Source organism: Erythrolamprus reginae, unplaced genomic scaffold (assembly GCF_031021105.1).
Source record: "Erythrolamprus reginae isolate rEryReg1 unplaced genomic scaffold, rEryReg1.hap1 H_29, whole genome shotgun sequence".
NCBI lineage: Eukaryota > Metazoa > Chordata > Lepidosauria > Squamata > Dipsadidae > Erythrolamprus > Erythrolamprus reginae.
The window spans coordinates 161,246-186,667 of record NW_027248483.1 but is presented as its reverse complement, the minus strand read 5'-3'; the positions used below and the strand labels follow the sequence as shown (position 1 = coordinate 186,667).

The 25,422-nt window shown below is 40.7% G+C and overlaps 1 protein-coding gene across 3 annotated transcripts in view; it reads left to right on the top strand.

Annotated features, from left to right (window-relative positions):
* The window catches only part of LOC139155540 (collagen alpha-6(VI) chain-like), a 242,177-nt gene that overhangs the window by 56,520 nt on the left and 160,235 nt on the right, over nucleotides 1-25,422 (top strand). For 2 of the 3 annotated variants that reach the window (XM_070730719.1, XM_070730717.1), the window contains 4 exons: nucleotides 221-781; nucleotides 2,590-3,141; nucleotides 12,318-12,893; nucleotides 19,798-20,358. In XM_070730719.1, coding sequence (XP_070586820.1) covers nucleotides 221-781; nucleotides 2,590-3,141; nucleotides 12,318-12,893; nucleotides 19,798-20,358 — 2,250 coding nt within the window. The remainder of the gene's footprint in view (nucleotides 1-220; nucleotides 782-2,589; nucleotides 3,142-12,317; nucleotides 12,894-19,797; nucleotides 20,359-25,422) is intronic. The other variant, XM_070730718.1, reaches the window with a different exon arrangement.

Genomic DNA, 25,422 nt, shown 5'->3' with positions numbered 1-25,422 from the left:
GTGTGTGTGTGTGTGTGTGTTTGTATACTGTCTTGTTGGGTGGCCAGACGGCCAGGCAAAATATTATCCTTCTGGAATATTGACAAAATTTGGAGACTGAGGAAAACTACTTTGCAGAGACTCAATTCCTTCCTCAATGCAGGATTTCATTTAGTGATTGTGGGGGAGAATAAGTTATTTACCTGCCTCTGATCTATCTAAAACATTTTTGTTCATCCAGGATGTATGGAAACAGAAAAGGCTGATATTTACTTTCTTGTTGATGGATCATCAAGCATCAGTCCTTCCAATTTTATTAAGATTAAGACATTCCTAAAGGAAGTGATTAAGCAATTTACCATAGGACCTGATCATGTTCGATTTGGAGTTGTTCAGTTTGAAAAACCTTATAAAACAGAATTTGAACTTGATAAGTATACAAAAACCAGCCATATAGAAAAAGCCATTAATAATATAATCCAAATGGGAGGAGATACATATACTGGAAATGCTATGCAATCTATGCAGCTGTTATTTGAAAAGGCAAAAAAACAGCGAGGCAGCAAAGTCCCTTGCTATCTCATTGTACTGACAGATGGAGAAGCACATGATAATGTGCTGGAACCTTCTAAAATGCTAAGAAAATCAGCTATCAATATTTATGCTATTGGTGTGAAACCTGCTAATATCACACAATTAAATGAGATTGCAGACTCACACTCAAAGGTTTACTATGTGGAACAGTTTGACTCCTTGAAAAATATAAAAAATGAAATTGTTCGAGACATATGTTTTGAAAAAGGTAAGAAGTATCCACAAGTCATTTAAATAAAATATGTTCTGTTTTCTGTTATTTAGAGTCTTCTAAACTACCATATTTTTTGGTGTATAAGATGCACCTTTTTCCTCCCTAAAATAGGCTGATAATTAGGGTGCATCTTATATCCTGAATGTAGCTTTTTTTGTTTTTTTCTGCCCTAACTAGCTGCTAACAATCTTCCCAGCTCTTATCTTGCAGGCTCTTTTATTGTTTCTCTCTGCAACAAATGTTTTCCAAGCCCTAAGTTTTTGCAGGGTTCATGATCACATTCTGCTAGTCTTCTATCTGTTTGTCCTACATAATGGCTTACTATATATTGTAAATTACCCATTAACTCTATAGCTTTGTAATGGCAAACCTATGGCATGTATGACAGCGGTGGTATGCACCAGCCCTCTCTGTGGGCATGTGTGCCATTCCCAGGTGGTCTTTGCAGGTGCCAGAGTGCCAGAAAATGGCCTGAAAATGGTCAAAAACCCGGCCCAAACCAGGCCATTTTGGGGGCATTTTCAGGCCATTTTTGGGCTGTTTTCAGGCTGTTTTGGGGGGCAATTTTCAGTCCATTTTAGGCTGTTTTCAGACCATTTGTGGGGAACAATTTCAGGCCATTTTAGGCTGCTTTAATGCTGTTTTGAGGCCATATTTGTGGCCCAAATGGCCTGTAAACGGCCAGAAATAATCTGAAAATGGCCCCCAAAACACCCTGAGAACAGCCTGAAAAGCATGCCAAAAATAGACATGCATGTGCCGGCCAGCTGGCCTTTGGGTATCCAGTGTTCTGACACTCATACATGCATGTGCATTCTGGTTTGGGCACTCAATGCCAAAAAGGTTTGCCATCACTGTTATAGATAGTATAGATATGTTTTCTGTTGAGCACTTGTTGAACTTCTGGGGTCCAGACTTGTTAGAAGATGCTACATTTATGAAGTTAAAGGCTTTCTTCCCCTCTAAATACATTGTTGTTTTCCCTTTCCCCAGTTGAACTTTGAAACAGGAAGATCATCTAGAAAAAAAACTATAATTGCTATAAAATACTCAGTTTTAGCTCAACGTTTCGTTGACTTCAATATTTTGAACTTTCAGTGACTGATTGCAAAGGAAACATGTGCTGGGGAGAAATTAGTCCCATTGTAATTTATAGTCTGGCAGTTGATATTAATTTAGGGTTATAAACCCAGACAAAAAATCTTTAATATATTTTTTGTTCTATGTTATGTTTATAACATAAACGTTGCATTTACATTTCAATTTTTTAAAAAGATTTATGCTTACCCTTTGGGATGACTGAAGATGGCATTCTTCTGCATTCCACTTTGATTAACTGATTTACTGTTGTAAATATTTTTAAAAGAAAGCAATGCTAATCATTTCTGCAGCATTGCAAACATTGGGATGATTGTATTTGCCAGGAAGATCATTCAAGAGATTATATCTATATACAATAGCACCAATGTTAAAACAAGCATTCCTGACATGATCAAATAATGTTACAAGTTATCTGTAGAAATATAAGAATGAAAAGTTATCTAAAGTATTTTAACTGATACTGAAAATATAATGAAATATACTTCAAGCATACTACTAAGAAAGGCATTTCATTCCATATATGAGTGTATTGGGCATTATTAAAAAGGCAGATTTTCATGTAAACAAAGCTTCTGATATGGATTTCCTATTTTGTTTAGGAGTAAATAAGAAGCAATATTCCTGAAATTTGCTTTTCTTTTCTACTAGATTCATAGAAATTCAGTGGTTTAACCCAAATAATTATTCTTTTCCCCATGTAGCCTGTGAGAAAATGAAAGCTGATGTCATGTTCTTAGTGCACAGCTCTGGAAGTAAAAGCCATCAGGATTTTGAGAAGATGAAGAAATTCATGCAAGAATTGGTAGATAGGTGCAGTGTTGGTCTAGATGAAGTACAATTTGGCGTAGTTCAGTTCAGTACCACCAATAAAGAAGAGTTCCAACTCAACCCATCAAAAGATTACATTATTAACGCTATTGAGAACATGACTCAAATGAAACAGAAAGCTTATACTGGAAAAGCTCTGCAATTTGTTTCTGATTATTTCAAACCAGTAAAAAGAGCACGGACTTCTGTCAACAAGATTCTTATCCTCCTCACAGATGGGGAAGCACACGATGATGTAAAAGAACCAGCCAGTGCCCTAAGAAAAGAAGGAGTCATTATCTATTCTATTGGTATTGCTGGTGCCAATGTTACACAACTAGTAGAGATCAGTGGGTCACCTAAAAATATGTTTTACTTGAAAGATTATGATATTCTGAAATACATAGAGAAAGACATTGTGTTTCACATATGCAGTCCATATAATGGTTAGTATTCAATCTTTTCCTCTTGGGCATTTATATGAGTGACTACTTGTTTGGGAGAATAAAAATAACACGAGCCTCATAATTTCTGAAGAAAATTAAAATGATACTGTACAAAGCAGAGAATTTAGTATGAAATTTGCTTTAAGAGTGGACATAATGCGTACGTATACTTGCCAGATTTTGTGAAAATGCTACATTAAAATGCTGAATTCCTGGGATCCCTGCTCAAAAGATCAAAATATACTTTTTTTTAATTAAAAAAGTGTTTTGTAGTAAGGATAATATATCCTTTAAAAAGGGAGCCAGTTTAAATTAGTGATTAAGGCATAAGACCAGAAACCAGGAAACTTCTAGTCCCACTCTAGGCACACCCAAAAAACCCAGTTAGGTGACTTTGGCCATTAACTCTGTCTCAGAGAACATCAGAGTCGGTAACAAGCCAGTAACTCAAATCCTATCACTACACAAACGATCAACACTTTCCCTGGATGGGTTTCATAGTTTTCCAAAATATTTAGTATCGTTCTTACATTATTTTTTATATTCCTATTCGGTAGAGACCCATTTTGATCAGAATGGATAATCTCATTGAGTGTTGTTTTCAGACGTTCACCCATTATTGTAGCAAATATTTTGTAATCTAAGTTTAACAGTGAGATTGGCCTGTAGTATTGAATCATATGTTTCATTGTGGTGTTCTTTGGAATTAATGTAATCAGTGCCTCTGTCCATGATTGTAGACCCTAGGACCCAACAACAAAGAACACCACGATGATCCATCCAAAGCTAACCTCTTCAACTCTTTCTTTGGCTCTGTCTTTGTTAACAGTAATGGCTCATCTTCCATCTTTGTAAATTGCACCTCAAACTCTCTCAACAACCTAACCCAAATAGGCTTCACTGTAGATCATGTTGAAAAAGCAATCCGTGACCTCAAACCTTCCCTATCAGTCGGACCAGACGGTCTTTGTGCATACTTCCTAAAAAAGCTCTCTTCTGCTCTCTTCTAAGCATTATCTTCCAAAAATCCTTCAGGACCAGCACACTCCCCAAACTATGGTCAAAAGCAGTAGTCATACCCATCTTCAAAAAAGGAGACCCTTCTCTCGTTGACAACTACAGACCAATATCACTATGCTGCATCTCATGTAAAATCATGGAATCAATTATAAATCAATAAATCACCCTTTACTTAGAATCTAATAATCTACCTCTAACAAACAATTTGCATTCAGAAAGAAATTATCCTGCAACCTACAACTACTTCACTGCAAAAACATATGGACTACCCACCTAGATCAAGGAAAATCCATTGATGCAATTTATATTGACTTTTGCAAAGCCTTCGACTCAGTGGTCAAACTACTCCTAAAACACAAATCCTATGGCATCTCAGGATTCCTCCACAGCTGTATTCCTGTCAAACAGACAACAAGTTGTCAAAATTGGAAGCACCATTTCCACCCCTGCCACTGTCAATAGTGGTGTTCCTCAGGGCAGCGTACTAGGTCCTACTCTATTCATTCTCTACATCAACAACCTCTGCGATCACATCACAAGCAACTGTGTTCTTTTCACCAATGATGTAAAATTATTCAACACCATGGACAACACATTTATTCTCCAAAAAGACCTCAACTTTGTCTCAGATTGGTCTAAAACCTGGCAACTTCAAATATCAACCAACAAATGCTCTACCCTCCACATCGGGGAAAAGAACCCAAACCTCATATATAAAGTACCTAAGTGCCAAAGCCCACTGCAACAATATCGCCAAAAAGGCTTCTAGAGTTGTTAACCTGATCCTACGCAGCTTCTGCTCTGGCAATCTCACACTACTCACCAGAGCCTACAAAACTTTTGCCAGACCCATCCTTGAATACAGCTCTTCTGTCTGGAATCCATACCGCATCTCAGACATCAACACCCTCAAAAATGTCCAAAGATACTTCACCAGAAGAGCCCTTCACTCCTCCACTCGAAACAGAATACCCTACAAAAATAGACTAACAATCCTGGGTCTAGAAAGCTTAGAACTGCAACGCCTAAAACACGATCTAAGTAATGCCCACAAGATCATATGTTGCAATGTCCTGCCTGTCAATGACTACTTCAGCTTCAACCGCAACAACACAAGAGCACGCAACAGATTCAAACTTAATATTAACCGCTCCAAACTTGACTGTAAAAAATATGACTTTAGCAATCGAGTTGTTGAAGCGTGGAACACATTACCAGACTCAGTAGTGTCAACCCCTAACCCCCAACATTTTTCCCTTAGACTATCCATGATTGACCTCTCTGGGTTCCTAAGAGGTCAGTAAGGGGCACACATGTGCACTAGTGTGCCTTTTGTCCCCTGTCCAATTGTCTCTCCTTTGTCTCATATATCTTTTCTTCCTTTCATATATCTTCTGCTCTATTTTTATATCTTTTCTTCTATCCTTTTCTTTATATATATTACTACATGTCTATTCTCTTCAATATGTATTGTGTATTGGACAAATAAATTAATAAATAAATAAAATATTTTTTCTTTTAATTAAGACCTTATTATATGTCACTAAAAGTAAGTTTTTTTAGAGATATTTGTAATTCTTTATAGCATTCTGCAGGAATTCCGTCAGGTCTATCAGAAATATACTATCATCTGTCTAGTTTCTTATATATATATATATATATATATATATATATATATATATATATATATATATATATATATAGTTTTCATAGATTTTCACGGGTACAGGTATGACGGTCTTGGTATATTCGGGTTTCTTCCCGTGTAGGATTTGGAAATTTCTGGCGACGTTTCGACGAGGTCACACTCATCATCTTCAGGCTGGTTTTTCTGTCCTTTCTCCATCCCCAAATTCTTAGTCCCCTATCTTTTCTCTTTCTCTTCTTTCTATCTAATTCTCTTTTCTTTAAATCTCATTGTCTACTCTTACTATTTCTTCCTTTCCCCTTTCTTAAGTAAGTTCTTTGGTCATTGCTTAAAAACATTCCAATCACCTCCTTCTTAGTGCCTTCCTTTTTCCCTTTATCACAATTTTCAATAAACTCATAATTTATAAGATAACAATCATCATCATAATCATAATATTATTCAGGATACTTGTTAAAATAGTCCATAGTCTTTGTTCCACTTCAAAAACTGCATAATTCGTCATCTTCTTCATCCTTGTATTTCTCTGTATTTTCTTCAATCATCTCCTCTTCTACAACCTCTGATTTTATTTGCAATCCTTTTTGAGTCTCACTTCTGTTTTCCCTCTTAAAGCTTTTAAGTTGTATCAAATGTTCTTCTTCCCCTAACAGACTCACCAATCTCAGTAATTTCTCCTCCTTGTCCTTCCTGCACAACACTTTATTTTTCCTCTCCAGATGATGACCACCTCAGAAAAAAAAATCAATCTTCCTGTTGCACAGCCACCCGGCTAAAACAACTGGAACGGCTTTGTCCCCAGCTGACTTTCACAGCTGCTGGTCAAGGGCTCTGGGCTGAGTTCCTGAGGGGTGTGCTGACCCCAAACAGGTTGCCAATGGTGTACCCACCCCTCCAGGGCAGTTCTGGGTCCAGTTAAATGAGAACCACCACCACCACCCCGGCAATGAAAATTTAGGAGCATAGAGCGCAGAGAACACTGTCCCACCATGGCACCTGGCCACACCCCTCTCTCATCCATTATACCTTTATTAAATCCAAATATTAGTAGAATGCAAGATTGTTGTAAATAATTCTGTATATTCTGTTGTTGTATCTCATCTTTACTGTATAAATCTCTAAAGTATTGTCAGCCTGTCTGCATTATTCTTCCTATCTTCAACTGCATCGGCTGTCATAAAGAAATGGGGGTAAGGGAAGCTTTTGGGATTTGGGGGGGGAGCTTGCTGGAGGAGCCCATGGGAGTTTTGATTTCGTATGAGAAAGGGTGAACGAGGGGGGAAGCTGCAGGCTGGCACAGATGCGCAGAGCAGGCCTGCTTATCACCAAGTCAAGGTTAGTGGCTGTACATTCCAAAAGCATGACATGCCAACGAAGATGCACCCACCTGATGCTTATGAACACTCTGGATTGGGTGGACTACCCAAGGGCCGTATTGGGGTTACTTTGTAATAGGCATCTCTCAGTAAAATTTTGAAGTTCAAAATGGACTCTGACTTTTACCTTTCTAAATTCTGAGTGAAGCAGACCTGACATTAAGCAAAGTCTGCAGTAACTAGCCATCCTGAAGATATAACTACCGTGGGGGCTAAGCAACAATGTCCAGCCAGGACAGTGATGGTGACCAGGGAGAAGAAGCAGCAGGCCCACTCTGTCCTTCCCCCAGCCAGAGCCAGGAGGAAGAGGATTGGAGATGATGGGAGATCAAAAAAGAAGAACCAGACTTCGAGTCCCACCCAAGAGCGAAGAGGTCAATGTGGGTGGGAGGCTAATGTAACCCGGTGGAGAAACCCTAAAGTGGAATGGGAGAAGGAGGATGAAGAGAATACCTGTTATCTGATCTGACATGCATCAGAGAAGTTTTAGAAATAGTGGAGAAGCCAAGTCTCAGTTGGGAGGAGAACCAAAGTACCTGGGGAGGAGAAAGCAACAGAAAAGCCTTCAGGAAGCAGAGCCCTAGCAGGTGCAGTGGCTGCAGCTGCCCAGGCCCCCACAGTGCAATGAAGTTCTGGAAGGGGGAGGTCCCGACAGATGTCATGTGCCTGATATCCCCCGACTGGCTCAGAAATACAATGGAGACCCCAAGGGGCTGAGGTACTTGCTCATCCAGGTGTGGCAGTACCTGGAAGATTATGGGGAAGAATTCCCTGGTAACAAGAGCCCTGGAAGGGAGGGCAGCTGATTGGATGGGCACATTGCATAACACCAATGACCCCCTGATGAGACATTTTGATGATTTTATGGCAGCCCTTCAAACACATTTCAAAGACCCCCTGGCCGAATGCAAGGCCAGAAATAAAATCAAGACCCTAAAATGAGGGTTTTTTTCTGTAGCTCACTACACTCAAGAATTCCACAAACTAATGTCTTATGTGAGCATGTACCCAGCTGGAGTCTTCATGGAATATTACATAGATGGCTTGAATGATGACATCTACCAAAGCTGCATGTCAAGGGGGTCCCCAAAGGAGTTGGGACATTGATTCAAATTGGCAGCGGAGGTGGAAATCGATCTGGTGAGAAGCCAGTAGAAGGGGCCCCAATCTTACAAGAAAACCTCTACTCCAACCACAGAACGTAGTTTCAAAAGAGCTGGGAAGCCCGCTGAGACCAAGCCAAGGGTGTTGGCCTGTTTCAGGTGGGCATCAGGCAACTGAGTGCTTTGCGAAACCTGTGTTAAGGGGGACCCCTGCTGGTGGGAAGAAACCCAAACAGTGCCCAGCAAAACCTCCATAAGTGGGGCGCCAAGGAAAGGAGGCCATAGAGGTCGCTGGAACCTCCAGTCTTCCTGACCATTGAGGACAGTGAACCAGAAAACGCCACTTCCCCCCAGTGGATCCTTTTATATCCCTGTCACATTTTGGGACCCAATTGGGGGGGGAAGGGAGGGTATTGGTCCTCTTAGACTCTGGATATACCTGAAATCTCATGAGTCCAGAGGTGGCAGAGAAAATGGGTGTAAAGCTGTGATCCATTCAGGATCCCATTTCTTTTTGCCAGTGGGATGGGTCAGTGACTGGGGGGGAAACCGGCCAAGTACAAGACTGATCCCATATTGATGGTGATGGTGCCCCACCAAGAGACTATACATTTCATTATGGCAGTGATTTTCAACCTTTTTTGAGCCGCGGCACATTTTTTACATTTACAAAACCATGGGGCACATTGAGGGGGGGGGCTGGGGGACTAAAAAAAGATTGCACAAAAAAATTCTCTTCCTCCCTTTCGCTCTATTTCTCCCTCTTTCTCTCCCCTCCTCTTTCTCTCTCTCTCCATCCCTCTTTCTCTCTTCCTTCTTTCCTCTTTTTTGCTCTTTCTCTCTCCCTCCCTCTATGTCTTTCTCTCTCCCATCTTCCCTCCCTCTCTTTCTCTCTCTTGCTTGCTTTCTCTCTCTCTTGCCCTCTCTCTTTCTTTCTTTCTCGTTCTCTCTCTCGCTTGCTTTTTTTCTTTCTCTTGCTTGCTTTCTTGTTTTCTTTCTCTCTTGCTTGCTTTCTCTCACTTTCTTTCTCTCTCTCTTGTTTTCTTTCTCTGAGCTTCGCGGCACACCTGACCATGTCTCACGGCACACTGGTTGAAAAACACTGCATTATGGGATCCAGCATGGAGAATCCTCTGATTTGGGGATTGTCGTGGCTAAGGAAGTGGAACCCCAAGTTCAACTGGCATACTGGAGTAGTGACAATTGTATACAATAAGAAGGGAGAGCTGTGCTCCACCCTGAAGCAACCAGGACTAAGAGGAATGATTGGGGAGGAGCAGATCGACGGAGAAGAGAAAATCCCAAAGGAATATTGGGACCTCAGGGGGTTGTTTAGTGAGAGGGCTGTGGATAAGCTGCCATCCCACCGGCCCACAGACTGTAGTATTGAAATGTTGCTGAGGGTGAAGCTTCCAAAGCCTAAGATAAACTCTTTGACCCCTAGTGAGTTGGATGAGCTATGTAGCTTCATTGACAAAAATCTGGAAGAGGTTTCATACAGCCAGCTACGCCATGAGTGGCTGCCCTGATCCATTTTTGGGAGGAAAAAGATGGCTCGCTGAGATTATGTATCAACTATAGGAACCTAAACACCATTTGTGTGGAAAACGTGTATCCATTGCCACTCATGAAGGACATGTTGCCTATTTGGCGAAGGGGAAAATCTTTACCAAGTTGGATTTGCATGAGCCGTATTACAGGGTTCGAATTAAAGAAGGAGATGAATGGAAGACAGCATTCAACTGCCCATTAAGCTGTTTCCAGTTTTGGATGCTCCCCTTTGGTCTACAAGGAGCACCGGGATTATTTATGCAACTGATTAACAAGGTGCTTCATTAACATTTGTATAAAGGGATGTTGCTCTATTAGAACGATGTGCTTATCTATGCTGAGACTATGGAAAACACATCACGGGCAGTACTAAAGAAACTCAAAGCAGTGGAACTGTATGCCAAGCCTTCTAAGTGCAAGTTTCATCAGAGTAACATTGACTATTTGGGTTACCATATTTCACATAAAGAGGTAGAGATGGACCCGGAGAAAGTGAGAGCTGTCCTTGAGTGGGAGGCCCCACGTACTCGCAAGCAGCTCCAGAGTTTCCTGGGGTTCGCAAACTTTTACCATCAGTTCATCCCTTTGTTTGCTTAAATAGCTTTACCAATTACAAACCTCCTGAGAACCAAAGGGGAGGCTAGGCCCAAGTCTGGCTGACCACTAGAGTGGACTATGGAATGGAATGTCAGGCTGCTTTTGAGAAACTATTTGTGGATGAGCTGATCCTCAAACACCCAGACCTGGAGGCTCCTTTTGTAGTTCAGGTTGATGCTAGTGATGTGGCAGTGGGGGCAGTATTACTACAAATAAATACACCTCCAGAAAACTGACTGAGACTGAGAGGAGGTGGGCAGTGTGGGAAAAATGAGCATTTGCAGTGTGATGGGCCTTACTAACCTGGAGACATTTCCTAGAAGGGGCTAAACACCCTTTCAAAGTGTGGACTGGTCACAAAAACCTGGAAGCATTAAAAAAAAAAAACCAGAAAGCTGTCACCCAAGCAGGCCCGATGGTTGCAGCAATACTTTCCTGGGGGGGGGGGGAATTCATGGCTGATGCATTGTCGAGACTGCCCCAGTATAACGGTGTCCAGTAGGAGGTGATTCAGATGGTCATCCCGACCCAACAGTTGCCATGACTAGCGGATATGAGAGCACAGAAAAGCCAAACAGCAGAGGTGCTGGAGGACTTAAAATCTAGCATAGTGGAGGCCCTGAAAACCAATGAATGGTTCCCAGACTATTCAACATAATCTACTCTATGAAACGATTTAGCATGGGTGGGGCCTAGACTGTACATTCCAACCTCCCCGAGGGTAGTCTTTCTGGACAGAGCCCATGACTCCAAAGTAGTGGGACATTTTGGATTCGTAAAAACTTTGAAGCAGACCTGACAAGTATTCTATTGCTATTTTCTTTTTTTCCTTCCAATTCAAATTGCCTGGTTCCATTTTGAGCCCCTAATTGTTATATATATACCTTCTCCCCCCCCCCTTGTTTTTTCTTAATTTACAAGCCAGCCAACTAATTTTGTTTGGCTGATTTGATTTTCAATGCTATTTTTTCTTGTGTTATAAAATTCATCTGTTTTAAATACTTCTTTTTCTTTTCTAATTTCATTATTTTGGATTCTTTTTGAATTCTACATTCCAATTTTCCTATTTTACTTTGTATCTGTTTAATTTGTATAAATCTACTTCTATTTCTCCTAATTATATAAGCAATTGTAGGCTTTAGTGATGTAGGCTTTAGTGGTATCCCAAATATTTTGAATTGAGGTATTATCATTCCAATTTTCTTTTAAGAAGAAAGCTCATTCTTTCTCCCTATATTGTTTATATTTATATTCAGTTTATATTCCTTTCCCCTATTATTTTCTGATTCATTATCCATCTGTTTCTCTCCCCCAGCTTATTGTAAGTACTATAGGATTATGGTCTGCCCATGTATTGGGTTCAGTTTCCATTGTTATTCTTATAATAAGAATTCTTATTCTTATAATAAGAATTCTTATTCTTATAATAAAATAATAGAAAATGGAAACTTAATTAATGTTACATTTATTTTTTTAAATGTATCAAAAAATTTCCAACTATCCCTAGTCTGTTTCCTAATGAAAACAGAATTGAAGAAAATGTTATAAAAATATTGCTACAATCATAAGGAAATACCTTTTTCAAAGCTATTCAAACCAAATCCCCACACTATCAGTGAGAAAATTTCAGATGATATTTATCTTAACCATTTCAGTAAAAATGTAGTAGAAATGTGTGTTAACTTAAATTATAAAACAATTAGATTTTTTTTCAAATAAATGAAAGATTTAGCACATCAGCAAGGTAACCTATTTATAATAAATATAGCATTAATGAAAATTCATACATTTTTTTGCAAAGGAATATGAATGTAAGAGTAAAGATATATGGCAATATGATTTTTTTAATGATGCCTTTATCTTTTCTTGTTTGCTTTCCAGAGTGCAAAAGGATAAACCGTTTAGATTTGGTTTTTGTAATTGATAGTTCTACAAGTATTGATGAAGCTAACTACACCCTCATGAATAACTTCATAATTGGCATTTTAAATAAGTCTGATGTAGGTAAAGATCATGTTCAGTTTGGAGCAGTAAAGTATTCAGATAATCCAGAAATTATGTTCAAGCTGAATACTTATAGTAAAAAATCGGATATCATTAAATTTATTCAGAACAACACACTTTTAAAGGGAAATACATACACAGCAAAGGCTCTTCAGTTCTCAAAAGTTCTTTTAACTAAAGAGAATGGCAGCCGCGTACACCAAGGTGTCCCTCAAATTCTTATGGTCATAACTGACGGAGAATCTCATGATAAGGCACTACTGAATAGCACTTCAAATGAACTCAGAAAGAAAGGAATTATTATTTATGCCATTGGAATAAAAGAGGCAAAGCATGAGGAACTTGAAATCATGGCTGGATCAAAAGACTACTGGTTCTACATGCCATCATTTGAGGGATTAACAAACATAACCACAAATCTGTCAAATAAATTGTGCATTGATTCAAGACCAGGTAATATATTTCCTATTTTTCTCCTACTATATGTGATGCTTTCCCACAAAGATTAAGTGAATAAGTATCTAATATTTATAGTGTATACATTTATTTGCTTATATCCCACTTTTATTAGACTAGACTAGAGTAGACTAGACTAGACCAAACTAGACTAGGATAGGATAGGATAGGATAGGATAGAATAGAATAGAATTCTTTTTTGGCCAAGTGTGATTGGGCGCACAAGGAATTTGTCTTTGGTGCATATGCTCTCAGTGTACATAAAACATTGTTGTTGTTGTTATTGTTATTATTATTAATTATTATTATTATCCAAACAAGGTATATACATACAATAGGGGGTAATAAGATATTGCAATACATTGATTAGGGGAACCAGTGGGATATAATATTTAAGGCACCAGACTATGCAATTTGGTCTTGTTCTTAGACACAAAGCCAGCTAAGTGATCCTGAGCAAGTCATTTTTTCTCAGTCCTAGAACGGAGGCAATGATGAATCATTTTTCAAAAATTTGCCAAGGAAACTCTAGAAATTTGTGCAGGCAATTGTCAGGTGTCAATACTGACTCAAAGGCATGCATGCATATGCACGCACCTGCGCGCACATTCACACAATTGGATTAAATCGTGCATGATGTGATATTTTAAGCTACTTATGGGTCACCATGCCTGACAGCTCAGTATAAAAGAGCTGTCAGAGCACAGCTCACTGGGTGATTCCTCAGCGGCTTCTCCATGTTTCAACATTGATTGTTCTGTTCTGCTGTTGCTTCAATAAAGGAATTCTTAGTAATAAGCCAGTCTACCTCTTAACTCCAGAAAACACTGGCGATGAGGAGGTTCTGAGTCACCGTGCACCACTCGCATCCACCAGCTACAGCTACTTCTCCTGCAAATCTTCCGCTGGCTGTTTGACACTGCCTGCCTGATATCCACTCCTTTTACCTTCGAGGCCTTCTGTCCTACCTTCAAGACATGGGACTCCTACGTGCAGAGGTTCGAATACTATCTGCTCATGAATGACCTTACAGACCTCTCAGATGCAAGAAAGTCAGCTTGCATCTTTAATGCATGTGGCCACCAGATGTTTTCAACCACTCGAGCTTTGGTGGCCCCAAAGTTCTTATATAAAGTGTCTTGGGATGAATTAGTCACTAAACTCAGGCGCCACTATTACCCAACCCCCTCTAGAATCGTGCACTGTTTCGCACTTCATTACTGCGTCCAGGGGGAAGGTGAGGCCATCAATCATTATATGCCCTCCCAAGGGATGCTGCGCTCAAGTGTGAGTTTCCATACCTCGACATTTCTCTCCTCAAGAAGCTTGTGTGTTGAGTGCGAAACCTGCACCTGCAGAGGTGTTTGCTCGCCTGCCCGGTTCTGACTCTAAGTGCTAGTTCTCTAAGTTCTCAATGAGGCGAGGGCTGCTGAGATGTCTACTACCTCAGCAACTGAAGTCCAACATTGCCACCCATCTTTTGCCCACAGCTTGTATTTCGCTTCTGTGAACTATGAAGATTGCAAACTTTTTGACTGCACTACTTCAGAAGGCAACATAGTCAGCTTTTGATCCTGCCTCCACTGACATCTGCCCAGCCAGCCACCCTCACAACAGCCTCAGCCATCTCGCTGCTTGCAGGTGACCACCTGCCTCAGTTGTGAGGGCCCTTACCCCTGCAGCTCTTGCAACTTCCAGATGGCTACTTATTGCCACTGTTGCAAATTTGGCCAGTTGGCTAGGGTCTGCAGCTTGACTCCTTTGTCTGGTGCTGTCTGTTCAGCACCTCCTCACTGTTTGCCTGCTGGCCCACCAAGGGAGCATTACAACTGCAATGCTCTCTGGCCTGAAGAACCACCTCAGGAGGAAAAAGAGGAAGTCTTCCTAGCCTCTGGGGATGGGCACAAGAAAATTTTCCTAATTGTATCTGTTGAAGGAACCCCTCTGACCATGGAAATGGACACTGGCTCATCTATGAACATAGTGTCTTGGTAAACATTAAAATGTCTTGTGCCTTCCTTTCCCAAGTCCAAACTGCCCCCTTGCAACATCCACTTATGAGACTATCAGGGCAACACCATCCCCATTGAGGGTCAGGCTCCCATATATGTTACTAAGGGCTCCTTTGCTGGTTCCCTGCCCCTTGTGGTTATGTCTAAGCCCTTGCTCTCCCTTCTGGGACTGGATTGATTCTCCTCCATAGAGCTATCTGTCTCTGGGGTGCACACTACTGTTTCTACCATCTATGACTATATTTTCAATGACTTTGCTGATATATTTGAGGACAAGTTGGGTTGTTATGTGGCTACCCCTATATCCCTGAGTCTGGAACCCCATGTGGCCCCCATTTGTCTTAAGCCAAGGTGTGTTCCCTTTGCTCTCAAAACAAAAGTGGATGCAGAGCTTAACAAGCTCATTACCCAAAGTGCACTGTACCCCACTGACCACTCCAGGTGGAAAACTTCCATTGTGGTCCCCTTAAGGCCTGATGGCTCCCTTCGTATTTCAGGATCTATAAGCGTTCCCTCAACAAGACCTTACAATCTTACCCCTATCCTGTTCCTGAACTCCAGCACTTACTCCACTCCCTAGGCCAGGGATCAATCCTTGCCAAACTGGGCATGGCATAGGCTTGCCAGCAGCTGCCGGTGGATGACTCCACTACTGAGACCCAAACCATAATCACCCAGCGGGGGGGCCTTCAAATGTCACCATCTCCAGTTTGGTGTGAGCATGGCCCCTGGTCTCTTCCAAAACCTGATGAAGTGCTTGCTCTTTGGCCTTCCTGGCATAATCCCATATTTTGACAACTTTCTTATCTTGGCCAATTCCAGTTCAGTCCTCATAGCACATTTCAAAGGTGTGCTTCTCAATTCCAGGCCTCAAATTAAAATGGAGTAAGTGCAGGATAGGGCCCCCAAAGTTGAGTTCCTGGGGTACACAATCGACTCATTTGGCATTCATTCTACACCTCTAAAGTTTCTGCAATCAAATTTGCACCTCCACTGGCCAATAAGGCTGAACTTTAGGCTTTACCTGGCCTGTTCAATTTCTATTCTGGATTCTTGCCACACAAGGCCTCCCTGGCAGAACCCTTGCATAGGCTTCTGGATTCCTACAGTCTTGGGGCATGAGGATCAGGCCACATTTGAAGCTGTCAAGGAGTTGCTGTCATCTGAAGTTGTCCTAGTACAACATGACTAGCTATTGCCCATCACTCTGGCCACTGATGTCTCCGTGTATGGCATCAGTGCTGTCCTCAGTCATCTACTGCCAAATGTATGCAAGGCACTCATCATTTATTTTTCTTGCACCCTCTCATCCACTGAGTGCAGCTACAGTCAGACCAATAAAGAGGCCCTGGCTCTAGTTGCCTCAGTCAAAAAAATGTCACGCTTACCCTTTTCACTGACCATAAGCCCTTGCTTGGTATCTTGGCTGGTGACAGGAGACATCCCAGTTCACACACACATACCCCGCATGGCCCAGTGGATTGAATTCCCGTCTGCCTACTCATACACCTTGAATTATAATCCTGGAAAGGCCATTGCCATGCCCATACCCTTAGCCGTTGCCCTCTTCCCATCCCCATGATTGACCCATCTCCTTCCTCCGATGTCCTCCTGGTGGAAGAATTGTAAAGCCCCATATCTACCTCAAACATAACTACCCACTTGGCAAAGGACCCTGTCCTTTGCCAGGTTTTAGATTGGGTGATGAGGGGTTGGCCCATGATGCTGTCTTTACAGCTTACAAAACATGTCAACTAGGATTTTCCATCCATAGAGGCTGCCTCTTTTGGGGAAGCACGGTAGTGGTTCCTTCCCCTCTTTACAATCCAATTATCTGCCTGCTTCATGATAACCATCCTGGCATTGTGTGCATGAAGGCCTTGGGGCACAACTATGAGTGGTGGCCTGGCATGGACCAGGCCATCAAAACATGGGTTTCCAAGTGTTCAGTGTGCCAGGCCTCCCAGCCTGCACTACCAGCCTACAACCATAGGACTTGGGAGATCCCTAAGGGGCCATGGTCTCTAGTCCACTTGGACTTTATGAGTACATTCCACGGGTACCAGTTCTTGGTGCTTATGGATGCATACTCAGGGTGGGTAAAGATAGATCCAATGAGGTCCACCACAGCCAAGACCCTCATACAATCCCCACAAAAGTTGTTTGCTATCCATGGCCTGCCTGACCTGGTAGTCAGTGACAATGGACCTCAATTCTCATCTGCCAAATTCCAGTGATTTCTGGCATCCCTGGGCATCCATCAGGCCCTGACTTCCCCTTGGTATTCCTCCAGCAATGGGCAAGCTGAGCAGGCAGCACACTCAGCCAAGGAGGCTCTCAATAAGTTAAGCTGGCCCTGACTGGCAAATCAAGGTGAGTTGGCAGGTGGTGGTGCTCAGCACACCAGCCCCTGCCAACTCACAAATCATAGTCCAGCTGAGGCCTTAATGGGTCAAAGGCTATGCATCCAGTTGGACCATATCCATCCCCAATTTGCACCAGAATACCCAGTGGGCCTGTTGACCCAGGCGAGGGAATTCAAGATAGGTGACCCTGTCTTCACCTGGAGATATTGGGGGGGGGGATAGCATTGGATTCTGGGCACAATCAATGAAATAACTGGCCCTTGTTCTTATAGCATTCTGTTAAGGGACAGCAGGCTCTGGAGGTGGCACATTGTCCAGCTGCATTGTCTCAGCTGGGTGGTCGACCTGTCCACCCCCAGGGTTGTTGTTGTGCTGGGTGCTTCAAGGGCCCCTACACCTGTACCAACAATGCCCTTTCCTGAGTTCCAGTCACCAGCTCACCAAGTCACCATGCCGCCATCCAGTCCAGGGTTCCAGCTACAGTCTCCTTCAGTGCAGAAATACACGCTGGGTGCCATCCCAGACACAATTCTTTCAAGACTGTTCCAGCCATGCCACTAGATCTCTGACACTCTACCAGGCCACGCAGGTGCCTAGCTTATATGGATGACTTGTCTGTGTATGCCAGATAGGAAGGGTTGTTGCATCCTAGCTGCGCTAGCAACAGTTAGGTCACACTTTCATTGGTTGTTTCACCCAGCAGGAATTTCCACGCTCCTGATTGGTCATCATGCCTGACAGCTCAGTATAAAGAAGCTATCAGAGTGCAGCTTGCTGGGTGGTTCCTCAGTGGCTTCTCCTTGTTTCAGCATTGATTATTCTGTTCTACTGTTGCTTCAATAAAGGCATTCTTAATAACAAGCCTGTCTGCCTCTTAACTCTGGACTTAACAGTGCCCACTACATATATATGTTTGACAAAAGGTTAAGTACTGGCATCATGCATTACTGTATTTTTTGGAGTATAAGACACACCTTTTTCCTCCCTAAAAGAGGCTGAAAATTTGGGTGCTTCAAATGTAGCTTTTTCAAAGTTTTTTTCCAGCCCTAATTAGGTGCTAATGATCTTCCTGGCTTCCTATTCCTTCCTAAGAAGGGTTTTTTCAGCCCTAAGTCTTTGCAGGCTTGCTTTCATTCCTACTCCCTCTGAAAAAGACTTTTTCAGCCATAAGCAGGGGATAAAAGCTGAACATACTAAGGACGCTAGACAGATAAATACCTGGTAGGTAGATTCCCCCCCCCCCATATTTCCTCCCCCAAGGTGTATTTTATACTCCTAAAATATGGTAATTCTTTATATCTCTATATTGTAGTTACAAAAATGTATTTATTGATTTATTTAACTTAAATCATTTATATAGCTGCCCATCTAAGAAACAACTCTGAGAAACAACTCTGATACAACCAATAAAACAGTAAAAAAGCATATAAACAGTATGCAAACCAATACAATAAAAATAAAACAGAAAAACATGGCACTATAGCTTTATTTCTCTAATGCATCCACATTCTCATTCTATCCTGGCCTCACCCTATCCCATTGCCTAGGGAAAGAGCCAGGATTTAAGGGCACTCTGGAAAGATAGTGCCAACAGGAGAGGTGTCTGTTGGATCTTGGAAGGGGGCGTAAGTGTTCCATGGGGCAAGGCCTACGTAGAAAAGGCATGCTTCCAAGTTCCAACAAGATTTCAGTATTTAAGGAAAGGGATCCTGTCCACTCTGGTGGACAGGGCAGAGAAAGACGGTTCTGCAGATAACCATTTCATGTAGAGCTTTAAAGGTAATAACCAGCACTTTGACTTGTACCCAGAAGAAAAATGGGAGGCATTGCAGCTATAGGTGAGTCTAGATCCTAGACCCTAAGAACACCCAAGACTCCATGTGTCCCTACATTCTGGATGAATTGTAACTCCCATGTCATGTTCAATGGCAGCTGCATCTAGAGTGCATTAGATTTTTACATTAATGCATAAAATAAATGGCTGACAGCAGACAAATGGGGCCTTAAATTAAAAGGCTATTGAGATGAAGGCAATTCAAATGTTTCCATAATTGTCAAAGACATGTAACAATTTGACATCTGCTTTACCCTATTGTCATACATTACTATGCAACATGTTGGCATCATCTGGGTTTAATTTTCTTGAAGATCAGGACAACAGGAAGCTTGCAAACTTTTCCTTCTTCTCAAAAAAGGCGGAAATGAATCTTTGGTAATGAAAAATGTAGTCTTGTTTCATATAGCTCAGGGACATACTAAGAAGGGACAGCTACTATATACTGATTAACATCATGATACTGTATATGCTAGATAGACCCAAGAAAAAGCTAATGGAGCTGCTGCAGCATGAGCAAAATTCTGAAGATTTACAGACTCTTAAAGTGATCCAGTAGCTGGCCTTTAAAATAAATAAATAACAGATTTATGCAAATTGGAACTCATATTCTCTCTAACCTATCCTATTGATTATTTAATGCAATACTAAAACAGTATATCATGTTTTTTCTTTGATTCCTTTTGCAGAATGTGATATTAAAGCAGAACTTGTTATCCTAGCTGATTCCAGAAGTATCTCTGGCAAAGAGCTGAAGGGTGTGAAGGATTTTGTGATACATTTGCTTAAGTCAATTATAAATAAAGACAATATTCTAGTTGGCATGGCCCAATTCAGTAATACACTTCGAAAGGAATTCCAGCTTGGCGATTATAAAAATCTACCAGAACTGTATAGTAAAATCACTAATGTGTCACTGATCATAGGAGACTCCACATTGATTGGACATGCCCTCAGAGAAGTCAAAACTTTTTTCAAGACTAACAAACAAAGAGTAGCTCGAAGTGTTAATCAAAAGTTGCTCATATTCACTGATGGAAAATCAGATGATGAGTTTCCTCAAGCAGCAAAATATCTGAGAGATGAAGGTGTGGAAATCTATGCAATTGCCGTAGGAAATGCGACTGATTCAAACCTCCTGCAGATTACCAACTCCCCAAGCAGAAAATATAAGGTTCACAATTGCAGTGATCTAAAAATTCTTACAAATCATGTAAATAAGGAAATTTGTAAACCACCTACGGAAGCAAGTAAGTTCCTTTCAGTTAAAATAAATGTTTGGTTGCTTGCATAATAGATTTTAATTGCCAACATTTGTTTCTTATCAAATAGCATCTCTTTTATTTGGTTTGGATAAAATCCATAAGTCTATTTCATTAAACTTTTGCCTACAAAAAAGAACCTTCTCCTTTTTCTAATTTTCTTTTCAAAACATTCCAGGTTGCAGAGTGAAAGAGTGAATAAGGCAAAAAAAAAAATCTTGTTAAGGACAAGTAAAAATTTCATTAAGCACCCATTAAAGCTTAATGTAACTAAATAGATAAGATAATCTGTACATTTATTCAGTGTTTTAGTGAATATATTATTTATATTCTAATTATTGTCCTATTATAGTCAAACTAATTATATTCCATTGTTTGGTTCTGGCATGTGATTTGAAAATGCTTTAAAGCCGGAAACTTACCTTCTAGGAATTATGAGAGAACAACATACAAAAATGAACTATTACTTTGTGACATATATATTAACAGCTGCCAGGTTAGCACTTGCACAAACATGCAAGAATGAACACCTCCCCCCTATAGAGACAATAGTTATAAAGAAAATGTTGGATTGTGCAGAAATGAGTGGACTTACTATAGAATTGCAGAACAAGCAAAGGAAAGAATTTTATACCATGTGGGAAAAATTGTATACATGCCCTGAAAATAATAATAATAAATAAATAAATATGTATATAAATAATTAGAAATTAGTAATTATAAGAGTTTCATGTAAATATTATGTAAACATCAATACATAAATAAACTAGTGATAAGATAGTTGGATAACAATGCATTGAAGTGGTTGTGCTGATGCTACAGAAATGTAAGCAAACAGTTGTCTGAGTGATTTGTTGATATCTTTCATGCATTTGTATTGTTTGTTACTGTTTTAAAAAAACAATTTAAAACGAGAATGCTTTAAAGCTAATAGATAGGGATACATTTTAAAACCATCTTACTAAAGTAAAAACTGAAATAAAAGCATTAAACTGAAATAAAATTCAGAAACTATTGAGAAATTAGTTGTAAAATTTAAATGACAAAAATCTATTTAAAATATTTAAGTAAAAGTTGAGTGTGGTTGCTTGGAGCCTCTGAGCTTGTTTTTTTCTTGCAGATGTTACATTGCTAAACTCAAAAACATCATTAGCCTCGATATTGTTACCCAATTTGGTAATAAAATTGTTAAAGGTGTAAATAGGGAGTGAAGCCTGAAGCAAAGGCTTCACTCAGGTCTAGGTTAAAGAGAGGAATTAGCATGTCAACTGCTCATAGGTCCATTTGAGTGGCAAGAAATTCAAGCAATGTCAGTGGCTGGGCTGCCTGAGAGAGCCTTTTAAAAGAGGGTGCGGTTGACCAGCCAGCAGAGATATTTTGCCAAGCCTCAGAATAAAGAGATGAAGTCACTATGCTGGAGTTCTGCCTCTTCATTCAAACCACCAACTTAACATTGGCGATGAAAATAGGATTTTGAAGAGATTAAAGAACAATGCAATAGAGCTGGGCATTGGCCATCACCGCAGAAGCTGAAATATTGCAACAGCAACTAAGATGATCATGCACATCCCACCACTTCCATTTAACCCAGTTGAGGAGAGCTGGGGAAAATATATGTTCCAATTCCAATATTTCCTAGAAGTCAATGGTTTCCTGAAGTTAATGGATAAGAGAAACTTTTCCTGAGCTATTGTGGACTTGAAGTCATTGATATGGCTGAAGCACTATGCCAAAAACACCCCGGAGCAATTCCTGTTGATTCCTGGAGACAACCTGCCAAAGACACAAGATAAGAGGTCACATTGCAAAATCTTGCTGATCCAACCAACCAGCCAGGTACCAACAATGGCAGACAGTGGGGTAGCCAGAAGGGCAAATTGAATTCAGGAAATGACAAAACCAAAAAAATAGCCACAGGGAGATCCGAGCCGCGAACACACCAAACTACCACTCCCGAATGCCCAACTGGAAAAAAAAAAATCCATATCACAGTCCTCTTTGAGGGGTCCTCGTGTAATATGGAGATGGACACAGGGTCATCCTTGACCACTGTGTCCTGGTATATCATAAAAAAGCAGTCTGGGACTGGAAATGAAATAGCTGAAACCACAGAAAACGGTGTTAAAAGACTATCAAGTGTCCCTGTCCCAAGGAGTAGATCCTTTCAAATCACATTATAAAAATTCATTGGTCAGCTGCAGATGGCCATTGTAGACAACAACCTGCCAAGCTTACTGGGATTGGAGTGATTTGAGTCTCTAGGTTTAGGAGTGACAGGCATCCACACAGTCCAAGCCGATAGCATGGAGGATCTAATGAAGGAATTCACAAACATCTTCAATGGAAGCTTTGGCAAGTACATGGGGAAACCCGTCTCTTTCAAACTAGATCCAAATCTAGTCCCCATCCAAATAGAATTCTTTATTCTTTATTGGCCAAGTGTGATTGGACACACAAGGAATTTGTCTTTGGTACTTATGCTCTCAGTGTACATAAAAGAAAAGATACATTTGACAAGAATCATGATTGTCATAGGGAGCAAATAAGCAATGAGGAAACAATCAGTATTAATAAAAATCTTAAGGATACAAACAACAAGGTACAGCCATACAGTCATAAATAGGAGGAAATGGGTGATAGGAATGATGAGAAAAAACTAGTAGTAATAGTAATGCAGACTTAATAAATAGTTTGACAGTGTTGAGAGAATTATTTGTTTAGCAGCATGATGGTGTTCAGGAAAAAACTGTTCTTGTATCTAGTCATCTTGGTGTGCAGTGCTCTGTAGCGACGTTTTGAGGGTAAGAGTTGAAACAGTTTATGTCCAGGATGCGGGGATCAGTAAATATTTTCACAGCCCTCTGACTCGTGAAGTAGACAGGTCCTCAGTGGAAGGCAGGTTGGCAGCAATTGCTTTTTCTACAGTTCTGATTATCCTCTGAAGTCTGTGTCGGTCTTATTGAATTGCAGAAACAAACCAGATAGTTATAGAGGTGCAGATGACAACTCAATGATTCCTCAATAGAACTGTATAAGCAGCTCCTTGAGCAGTTTGAGCTTCCTAAGTTGGTGCAGAAAAAACATTCTTTATTGTGCTTTTCTAATGACATTTTGGATGTTAGATGATCATTTTAAGTCTTGAGATATGATAGAACCTATAAATTTGAAAGTCTCTACTGTTGATACAGTGTTGTTTAGTATTGTGAGATGTGGTAGGATGGGAGGGTTTCTCCTAAAGTCTACCACCATTTCTATGGTTTTGAGTGTGTTCTGTTCTAGATTGTTATGGTTGCACCATGAGGCTAGTTGTTCAATCTTCCATCTGTATGCACTTTCATTGTTGTTTCGAATAAGGCCAGTCACTGTTGTATCATCTGCAAACTTCAGTAGTTTAACAGATGGATTGTTTGAAATGCAGTCATTGGTATACAGAGAGAAGAGAAACAGTGAGAGTGCACAGCCTTGTGGGAGTGGGCTGTAATTGTACAGGTATCTGATGTGATTTTGCCTAGCTTCATCTGCTTCTTCCTATCTATTAGGAAGCTTGTGATCCACTTACAAGTGTGTTCAGGGACCACTAGCTGATTTAGTTTAGTTAAAAGAATGTCTGGTATGACATGTTGAATGCTGAACTAAAGTCTACAAAGAGGACCCTAGCGTAGGTCTTTGGAGATTCAAGATGTTTGTTAAAGATTTGAGTGAAGATGGGGGCACCTATATTTAAGCAAGACATTGTCTTGTCTGGGCCTGGTGCTTTACCAGGCTACTGTCTGTTAAATAGATCACGCATTTCCTTTTCTGTGATCACCAGGGCTTGTAAACCCAATGGGATGGGTTCAGTTGTAAAAGATTTGGCTGTTGTTGGTATGTTTGGGATGGAGGTTCTGGAGATAGATAGATGTAAGGCAAGGATGCAATGAAGGCAAAATGGGCACCCTTTGCTCTCCAGCCCAAAATAGACAATCAATTAGACAAACTAATTGCCCAGGGGATTTTAGAGCCGGTGGATCACATTAAGTGGGAGACCCCAATAGTCATCCCAATTAAACTAGATGGATCAATCTGCATCTGTATGGACTATAAATGCACCATAAATAAAGCCTTATAACAGCGTACCTACCCAGTAACGGTTATGCAGCACCTACTGCATTTACTAGGAAAAGGCAAAATATTCACAAAAAGTTATTTAGCACAAGCCTATCAGCAACTACTGGTGAGCAATGCCACTGTGGAAGCACACACTATCATGACATATTGAGGAGCATTTAAATACCACAGGTTACAATTTGGAATGAATGTGGCACCAGGACCTTTCCAAAGCATGATGGAGTGCTACCTACAGGGCATTCTGGGGTAGTGTTATATTTTGATGATATCCCTTGTGTCCAGGAACAACAAAGAAGAACATATCCATTGACTAAGAGAAATATTGAAGTGCTCCAAGAAGGTGGACTTAAAGTTTAAAAAGAGAAATGCAAAATAGCAGTGCCACAAGTTGAATTTCTGGGGTATTTAATTGATGGTTCAGGCATTCATCCAACCCCAAACAGAGTGAAAGTCATCAAGGAAGCCCCTTCACATAAGAATCAAACAGAACTCAGGCTTTCATCAGCCTGTTAAACTTTTATAGTATTTTTCTGCCACAGAAAGTAACAATTGCTGAACCATTACCTCAGCTGCTAAACAAGAAGGCCAGTTGGATCTGCGGATGAAAGGAAATTGCTGCCTTCTCTGCTGTTAAGAATTTGTTATCATCCTGGTACGTTATAACAAGACTCTTCCCCTTGTATTGACATTTGATGCATACTCTTTTGGGGTCAGCACTGTTCTCAACCATCAGCTGCCAGATGGGACTGATGCTCAATTGCATTTTATTCTCAAATGCCATCAACCTTGGAAAGGAAATACAGCCAGCTGAACAAGGAAGCCCTGGCTGTTGCAGTGGGGTCAAGCATTTCCATGAATACTTATACTGAAGGGATTTTGAACTCATTACAGATCACAAGCCATTTCTCAGCATTATTGTATTGTATTGTATTACTCCACACCAAC